The 9,154-nt window shown below is 53.6% G+C and overlaps 2 protein-coding genes across 2 annotated transcripts; both read left to right on the top strand.

Annotated features, from left to right (window-relative positions):
• Positions 1-289: 289 nt before the first annotated feature.
• PHACADRAFT_183860 (uncharacterized protein) lies at positions 290-1,173 on the top strand (the record flags this gene model as incomplete). Its single annotated transcript, XM_007395280.1, has 5 exons — positions 290-521; positions 579-638; positions 696-772; positions 829-928; positions 976-1,173. Exons 1-5 carry the CDS (start codon positions 315-317, stop codon positions 1,171-1,173), a joined length of 642 nt encoding a protein of 213 aa, XP_007395342.1. The 5' UTR covers positions 290-314.
• Positions 1,174-3,909: 2,736 nt separating this feature from the next.
• On the top strand, positions 3,910-5,296 carry PHACADRAFT_255268 (uncharacterized protein). The gene has a single exon (XM_007395279.1). The coding sequence runs from the start codon at positions 4,218-4,220 to the stop codon at positions 4,689-4,691; it is 474 nt and encodes a 157-aa protein (XP_007395341.1). The 5' UTR covers positions 3,910-4,217; the 3' UTR covers positions 4,692-5,296.
• The last annotated feature ends 3,858 nt before the right edge of the window (positions 5,297-9,154 follow it).

The following is a 9,154-nucleotide window of genomic DNA, read 5'->3' as shown; positions in this document are numbered from 1 at the left end:
CATATGACCACCGCCTCGTGCACGTTATACATGTCTGCTTTCCACTCCCTATCCATACACAGGATTCAAATGCTACTCGTACTGGATGCACATGCCCAGACATACTTGGTACCGACAGCGCGTACAATAGTCGCGCGTTCGCATTTCCATCACCCGCACACGGCAAACACGAGGCAGACCGAGGCATGCATTTATAAACATGGACTCTGCCTCACCCGTGACAGCATGAGACCTGTAGCTGACCTGTAGCTCCTGGTGAGTGCTACACTGTCGCAACAAACCCGCCATTGACCACTCCCTACTGCTCAAGAGCCATGGCACAGGTGGTAAACGACGAAGGTCACAATCGAAAGGATCGAAACCTTGCTCCCCGCAACGTCAGCATATGGCGTCAAGACCAAGAGGCAGCCACGAGCTTCCGCTGCAGAACGTGCCACAGGCAATTCACGAGCCAGGAGATAGCAACGCTGCACTCTCAGATGGAGCACCCGAGCGTGTTTGCAAGCCACTGTGATACTCAGGTACGTGATCAACAAATCGTCGTCTAGAGCGTGCTTTCATACGTCTCGATCTCCTAGTCCCTAATCGAGTCCCTTGTTGAGTCCGTAAGAAGCCCCGGGTCACGGTGCATCTACAAGGTATGCGCCTACTATAATGCTCATCTGGATAGCCAGGATCACAAGTGAATCATGCAGCGAACCGCAGCACTTGTTGCGAATGACATTTCCGATTTGTTAAAGCGGAACGAACGCATGGACATTGTTCGCTCTACGTATGTTCAGGAGTTGAATCGGTCATCGTCAGTAACAGCCACTTACTCCCTCACAGATATGACTCGCTTCTAGAGCTAGAGCGACTATGTAGATCTGCCTCAAGTCGTGTTGCCCTGTTAACCAAGACGATACCACAACGTGCAAGGCTGGTAGAGGTAAGTGCCTAGGCGCGCAGATCGGACACCGCTGAAGGTTGATCCAGCTCTCTCCTGAGCTACCATGCCGTCGGGGTCCACTGTGGGAAGCCCTCGAGATTGACGACCACTCTATCCTCACAATACTTCAACTAGCCGTATCTTGCGACAAAGACGAGATCATGGGGTTACGCGAGAACAGCGCGGCATCCTTCTTGACTCTCGCTGATTCGGTACGTGTCGTTCCCGCGAACGTTCCTGTTTAGTCACTCATTCGCGGTAGGTCTTGTACCCCGATGAACACGGGCATTACTTTGGACTATCTCATTCGCCAGCTCCCGCACTGGAGACTGACTCGGTAGGTTTCAGATACAACCTGCGACGCATCAACGTCAGGCTGTCCATGGCCTCATACCAGCTCCCGGAGGGCTTGTACCTCACAGGCGTCACTTCGATGGATCGAGAGCAAGTCGCTGTTGGGGGCTACGCTGATGTCCGCAAGGGTCAATATTGCGGGCGCCTCGTGGCACTGAAGACAATGCGGGTTTTCAGTCGACAGAAGCCCGACGAGCTATCCAAGATTCGGAAGGTGAGTTCGACAAGAGCACCCATTCTTTCCAATTATTCATTTGTTCAACGTAGACATTCTGCCGCGAGATCTCGCTGCTGCACGGCCTCGACCACCGCAACATATGCGGGCTAATAGGCACTGATCGCGAACTATTCGGAGGACAATTATGTCTGGTTACAGAATGGATGTCGCATGGAAGTATTATGGATTTTATCGAAACCAAGTCGTTTGACCTCGGCGAGGTCAAACAATTCGTGAGTGCACCAGTATCTGTTAAAAGTGCATGACATGTGACATCGAAGGCGCAGGTAATGGGGATAGCTCTGGCGTTGGAATACCTGCACGGCAAGAATGTGGTCCATGGAGATCTGCATGTGGTGCGTTCGCACTCTCTATCTGTTATGCTATCGTGAACACTGTCCTAGAGAAATATTCTCATCGATGCCAGCTGCGAGGTCCGCCTCATAGACTTCGGGCTGTCAGATTTCTCAGATGCGTCTTCTGCCAGTGTTAGCTCTGCAGCCCCTGGTGCGACCCTGTATATGGCGCCCGAGATCTTAGACCCGGAGAAGTACGGTCTGCAGCATGTGCGACACACCCCTAAAAGTGATATTCACTCGTTCGCGATGTGTGTATGGACAGTGAGTACAGTCCTGTTCTAGATTCGCTTTCAGCTGATCATACGTCCCTGAAATAGATTTTCGATCGCAAGACTCCCTTCCACGGTTATTCAAAGGCTAGGGCCATAAAGGCTATCATCGAAGGCGAGCGCCCCCTGCAGAATACAGTCCGACACCCGGTCCCGCCACCGTTGTGGTCTCTATTAGAGCTCTGCTGGCAAGAGCAACCAAGAGACAGGCCCAGCTCGTTAGACCTCTACCTTCGCCTTCGGCGTATGTTTCAGCCCCCGGCTTCCGCCCCGTTGAGATCCCGCTCCAGAATAAAAGGCCTCAGCAGCGGGAGATCGGGTCTAGCATCTCGTTTGCGCGAAGACAATTCCAATAACGAATCAACAAGTGGCAGCAGCAACGGGAGCGACGATGGTGGACTCACCCCGCAGCCAACACTGCGGCTGAATTGTGGCATGCAGTCCGCCAGAAACACGCGCGTCGCGAAGTCCAAGTTGATGATCACTCGGATATCGAGCCCTATTCAACGTCCGCGCAACCCAGCGCCCGAGAGAAGCTCCACGCCGCCAGTCACAACTGTCCGCAATCTGGCAAGCGTCCACACTGGTGCGGAGCGTCTCGTCCCCCAGATTATATATCGACCCCCGCAGACTCAGCAGCTGGCCGGCGCGAACACGTCACCTATCATGTTCAATGTCTGGGGTCCGAGCGGTTGTGGTATCAGCTGTCTCGATGCGCTCAATGAACAGTTTTCGGAGTTGCAAGATTCGAACGACATCATTGAGTGCCCGAGGTGCATGGTCTTGAGGATTATGGTACGTGCTCATGCAAATTCGTGATCTGCCGGCCGCAGTATTGACGAGAAGGACAATGCATATAGTGGCCTGATTACGAGCCTTGGTCGGTACTCATCATTCTTCACTCCGACACCACTCGAGCGGATCTGGCCACGCGTGTCAGTTCCTACACGCAGACATTCCTAGACGTATGCCCCTCTCTATCTAGGACTCTCCGCGCTCTCGTTGACGCGATCTACAGGAATCGTTGGCGAAATGTTTGAACCCTAACACTCGCTGGAAGCTGGGGCCCGGTGCCATCACACTGTCTGACCTCGAACTGGTCGGTCTGCAGCCTGTGGCTGTGCGAGACTGGCAGGTTCACTTCCGGGTGTGTCAGGCGGCACCTCTTGCAAAATAGGTTGCATGAAATTTTCATTCAAAACTACCTTATTTTGGTATCTTTATTGTCGTCATATGCCAGCGTGACTACGGCAGAATGAGCCTAGGGCGGTGAAGTTACCGGAGAGTTCATTGCGAATGCTTTTGTCAGCCGCGGACACCATAGCCTGTCCCAGTTGGAAGCGCGTTGGCAGGAGTCACCTCCATCAGATTAGTCCACTACTTGCCTCCTTAACGCGGTCTGTGCCATGATGGGTCAATTTCCCCTCTGATCGATGGAACCATCCTCAGAGGCTCGCACTTGCAGGTCTACGTCCAGACGACATACGGGCTCTCCTACGCAGCGCAATTATCGACTTTCTCTTTGCAGCTATCATGAACAGCACCCACTGCCACGTAAGGGTCCCGTCGACTCACCTGTCCTTGACCGCTTGACGACATTAAGTAGTTCGTGGGTGTGTCGAGGACTGTTTCCGGCATACAACGCGTTAACAGCAGCTGGGAATAGGTGGTGGAGACAGCTTCGGCCTTGGCATATCTGCATAGCAAGAACGTCGTCCACGGAGACCTGCATGTGGTTCGTTCGCGCCATCTTCTATCTCGGGAGCTCTAACGAATCTTGTTCTAGAACAATCCTTGAGGACGCTAGTTACCATATTCGCCTCGCAGATTTCGGACTATCGGATTTTTTCGATGCCTCTTCTGCCAGTGTCAGCTCTGCGACTACCGGCACAGCTCAATAGATGGCTCCCGAGATTTTGCGCCCAACGAATTACGGTCTCGAACATGTCCGCCACACGTCGAAAGCAAACTTCACTCATTTGCAATGTGCAGTTGAGCGGTGAGCTTAGTCCCGAGGTGGGCGGTTGCGTAGCTTATTGTCTCTGCTGGATCTTTGGCGGCGGTTCCCCTTCCGCGGTTGCCTAGCAGTAATGCCCCCCCTGGCTATCTGCGATAGCGAGCGCCCATCGCGGGATACAGGCAGCTATGCCCTCCCAGAACCACTGTGGGTCCTGTTGACGCGTTACTGGCAAGATAAAGCGAGGGATAGGCCTAGCTCGTCGGAACTCTATCAGGAACTTCGTCATATCTCCTCGCCTCGTGCTCCCAAGGACGTGGCCTCTGACAACCAGCCAGAGAGCGATGGCGGTACGCTCAGCACGCGCACGGTACCTAAGTCTCGTTGCACTGCGCAGTCTACCACGTCTGTTTGGCGTTTCACCCACTGCACACGTCACGAAGCCCGCACATCAGCCTGGCGGCTATGTCAAGCCCAACACCGCAGACGATCCGCAACCTGGCAAGCACCTACCCTGACGCCTCGTTCCGCAGATGACATATCGGCCCCCGCAACACCAAGCACTGACCGGCAGGAACGCATTACCCGTCATATTCTACGTTTTTGATCCGCGCGGCTGCGGGATCGGCTGTCTCGACGCGTTCAACAGACTGTTCGCGGAGCTGAAGAATGCGGACGAGATTGCCGAGTGTCGAGGCTCCGTGGTTCTGAGAATCTGCCTTAAACGCGGCGCTTATATGAACAGGGGATATCTAGTGGCCTGATTACGAGCCCTGGTCGGTTTTCATCTTTGCCCAAATATCGCTCGGGCAGACCTGGCGGAGCATGTCAGTCGTTGTACACAAGCTTTCCTCAATCTGCGGCCTGCTGGCGCTCCTCCTAACGCAGTTTGCGGGAATCGTCAGCGAAGTGTTTGAGCGCTGATACGCGTTGGCGGCTGAGGCCTGGTGCCATCGCATTCTCCGACCTCGAGCTAGTCGGTCTTCAGCCCGTGGCCGCGCGAAACTAGCAGGTCCATTTCCGGGTACGCCAAACGGCACCTCCGGCAGCCTAGCCTGCACTGGCGGCTCCTAAACACTTGGTCATCCTCCCCTCCAATTCTGTCGTCCAGCTCTCTTGCTTCAAATACACCTCATCAAAGTTGAATACTGAGCCGCCTGAACGCAAGGGTTTCTGACTACCTAGCGTCTCAATGACCGCTTGCTAGATGAGCGTTAATGAGTCTCGTGATCATTGTTGTTATTTTTGCTGGCGCCATCTTCGATTCGACTAGACGAAGCCGAATTTTGAGCCCTCGGGGCTCGCGTGTCTAGAGCCTCATTTTATGTAGGTCCCGTGACTATAGCCCATCGTTACCTTGCTTGTGGCTTCTAGTTCCATCCATGTGTCATTTGTCGCTCCGCAGATAGCATTTGTCATGGCAGCATCTACCAGTACTACAATTTGAATATGTATATTGACCTATATGGTACATGTCGTTGTCACGATATTAAGATTCATGTCGCGGGCTCCTTGCAAGGGCAAATAGGTGCGCGACGGTAGCTGACACAGTGTTCTAATAAGGTCTATAATATAGCTTCACAATCCCGAGTGGGCTCTAAATCTTTTCGTGCTATCAACTTTACTTTCATCGTGAGGTTCCTTGGTGGTAGTCGCGCCACCAAGATGATGCGCTCTGCCTTCAGCCTGAGAAGGATCGACGACGGTCCCACAATCGCGTCATCAGTTAGGGTTAAGATACCTAACCCTAGAGTACGTGCAAGAAGCGCCTACGTTCTGCCAGCAACTTGCACGGCCTGGTATGCACTAACTTCGATAGGCCATGCCGTGCCTTTTCTAGAACATCGATGAGTTTCCTGACGGCTGTCTGCCATTTGGTGCTGCGGTTTTTTTTGTGGCATAGATGGGCCAGAACCCCCCGCTCTCGATGTGCGTAATCTCACAAATTCAATGGACGGTGGTTCTCCCAAGCTTCGTACTATGCTTAGCGCACTGCAGGTCTACGCGACCAATCAGCCTACGACTCTGATGTACAGATCAATGATTCTCTGCAGGCCCACCTATTGTCGTGATACGACGACTGGGCTGCGCGAGCGCGAACTGGCAAGTGGCACGCGGGCACGATCTAATACACACGGGGGATTAGTCTGAGTGCGAAGGGAAAGAGCACGCAGAGTGGGGATGCGAGAGGAGTCCTTATATACTAAAAGGAAGCAAAATTGAAAGTCTGCTAGAATGGGGAAGCCTGCCATAAAGAGGTCCGTGCGTGGGAGCACTACATATGATTGTCCAATCACTATCTACGTATTAGCAGCGCCTAATCTAAGATGTCCACCTTAAGTCCATGCCGGGCGGAACGCCGAGCCAGAGCCACTAGGCGCTTCAACACTCCCCCTTGGCGAGGCGATACGGAACGAGGCCAAGAGACTGGGTGTGACGGCTGTGTACCTCAGCCGGTAAAGGCTTTGTGAGAATATCAGCCGGATTGTCGACACCGGGAATCCTAACGAGTTCGATCAGACCTGCTTCGAATTGCTCATGAACAGCGTGAGCTTTGACGCGGGTGTGTTTCGTGCGATGCTTGACGTTGGGTGACTGGGCAGCATCAACGACAGATTTATTGTCGCAGTGGAGAGAGACAGGCTTCGTGAGTGGGTGTTCGATATACTCAGCGAAGATTTCGAGCCACTGTAAATGTCGGACTGCTTCGTCGGCTGCGAAGTACTCTGCGTCGAAGGTGTCTCGAGCCACAGAGCGTTGCTTGCGAGAAGACCAACTGGTCGCGCCTCTACCGAGTTTGTAAACCCAGCCGGATGTTGAGACGGAGTTGTCCTTGTCGTTCGCGAAGTCTGCGTCGGTGTAACTGAGCAAACAGCTATCGGTCTCGTCGTTCTGACCTAGACGGAGTCGATAGTTGGAGGTGCCGCGGAGGTACTTGAGAACACGATAGGCGGCAGCTACGTGCTTCGGTGAAGGGTTTGCCTGATATTGGCAAAGTCGGGCGACGGCGAAGCCGATGTCGGGGCGAGTCCCGAGCATGGCGTACATGAGTGAGCCGAGGAGTGAGCGGTAGAGTTTGATGCGGTCTTGTGGACAGTCCGCGGGGTCTTCCTCGTTCTTCTCGAGTACGTTGTCAGTGCCGAGTGGTGTGGATGCAGGGTTGCAGTCTTCGTATCCGAATCGTTTGAGAACGGACTCGATGTACGTTTCCTGGTCGAAGTATGTAGCTCGACTCCCCCTATCCCTCGTGACATGGATGCCGAGGTAGTACTTGAGTTTGCCAAGGTCCTTGAGTTGGAACCTTTCCTTCAATGCCTCTTTCGTTTGTTGGATGAGATCGAGGCTGTTTCCCATCATAGTTAGGTCGTCAACGTAAACCACTAAAATTTGAGTGGATCCCCCTCGTTGACGGCGAATGAAGATGGATACGTCGCCGGCGTCGTGGCATGCGAATCCAATGTCCTCGAGACAGGCTTTGAGCGTGAGGAACCATGTTCGTCCCGCTTGCTTTAGCCCATATATTGCTTTCCGCAGGCGGCATACTTTGCCTGCGTTCGTTACGAAACCTTCAGGTTGCTCCATGTATAGCTCCTCGTCGAGTTCTCCGTTCAGATATGCTCTATCAAAGTCGATCTGATGGATTTCCCAGTCCTGGATAGTCGCTAGGGCGATGAGGTATCGCCAGGATTCCAGACGGGCAACGGGAGCGAAGGTGTCTTCGTAGTCGATGCCTTGAACTTGCGTGAACCCCTTGGCTACGAGCCTTGCCTTGTAGCAATCCACTTCTCCGTTCTCATTGCGCTTGACAACGTATACCCATTTGCACTTGATCGCCTTGCGACCCTTTGGTAGGTCGACAAGTTCCCAGGTGCCTTGTTCCAGGAGGCCGGTGACTTCGGCCTGCATGGCAGTCATCCACTCCGCTGAGTCCGGTGCATCAGCTGCTTGTTTGTAGGTTCGCGGCTCTCCAGCAATGGAGGAGTCGCCTACGATTGCAGCGATGTCGCCCGGTTCCTTGCCTGTGTTCAGTGCTTCCTCGATGTCTGCTTCGGTCGCTCCGGGCCAAATACTCGTCCATTTCTGAGTTGCTTTACGCTCGCGGGTACCGCGGCGGACGCCTGACGACATCGTGGCATGCTCAGGATTGGTGAAGGGATTGTAGTCCCACGAGGTGGTATTGGGATTTGGCTGGAGTGGCGGAGGGGCGACGACGCGAGATGGTGAGGCTTTGGCCTTGCCTTTGAATTCAGGCTTGACCGGTGCACTTGGTGGGATTGGCGGAGCTGGATACAACTCTGTTCGAGGTGTAAGGCGTGGTATTTGGGATGCTGTAGGCGGTTTTGGTGTGATGGGTTGAGTAGAAGGTGGTACAGGCTGTGGCGGCTGCGTAGGAGCTGGTGGCGTGTTAAGGGGAGGTAGTTCGAGTTCGACAGATGACGGCAGCATGGATGTAGATCCGGTCGGTTGTGTCGAGGACGGTGAGGGTAGGAGTTTGTTGGGGAAGATCGACTCGTTGAATATCACATCAGTACTCGTGGTGATCTTTCTGCTACGTTTATCCCATAGACGATAACCTTTAGAATTTGTCTCGTAGCCAATAAACACTAGGCTCTCAGCGTTAGCATCAAGTTTCTTGCGTTTATCCCCGGGTATATGGCAATAGGCCTGGCAACCAAAGACTCGGAAGTGGGACACGTCCGGTGTGGTGCCAGTGAGTCGTTCCAGGGGCGTACGCCATGCGATGGCTTTCTTAGGGCCTCTGTTGCGTACGTGCACAGCTGTGCGAACAGCTTCTTCCCAGAATCTGTGTGATAACCCGGCGGTTTGTAGCATTGACTTAGCGGCTTCTACGAGTGTGCGATTCATGCGCTCAGCTTTGCCATTTTGCTGTGGGGTACCGGGTATCGTGCGCTCGTGGATGATCCCAGATTTCTTCAACAAGTTGATGAACTCGTTGGAGTGGTATTTACCCCCTCGATCTGACCGAAAGACCTTGATGACCGTGTCGAACTGTCGCGCGACGAGGGCTATGAAGTCTTTGAATGCGGAGAGGAACTCATCCTTTGTTCG

This window comes from Phanerochaete carnosa (assembly GCF_000300595.1).
Source record: "Phanerochaete carnosa HHB-10118-sp unplaced genomic scaffold PHACAscaffold_5, whole genome shotgun sequence".
Lineage (NCBI taxonomy): Eukaryota > Fungi > Basidiomycota > Agaricomycetes > Polyporales > Phanerochaetaceae > Phanerochaete > Phanerochaete carnosa.
The sequence above is the reverse complement of the archived record's forward strand: the minus strand, read 5'-3'. Positions and strand labels throughout refer to the sequence as shown.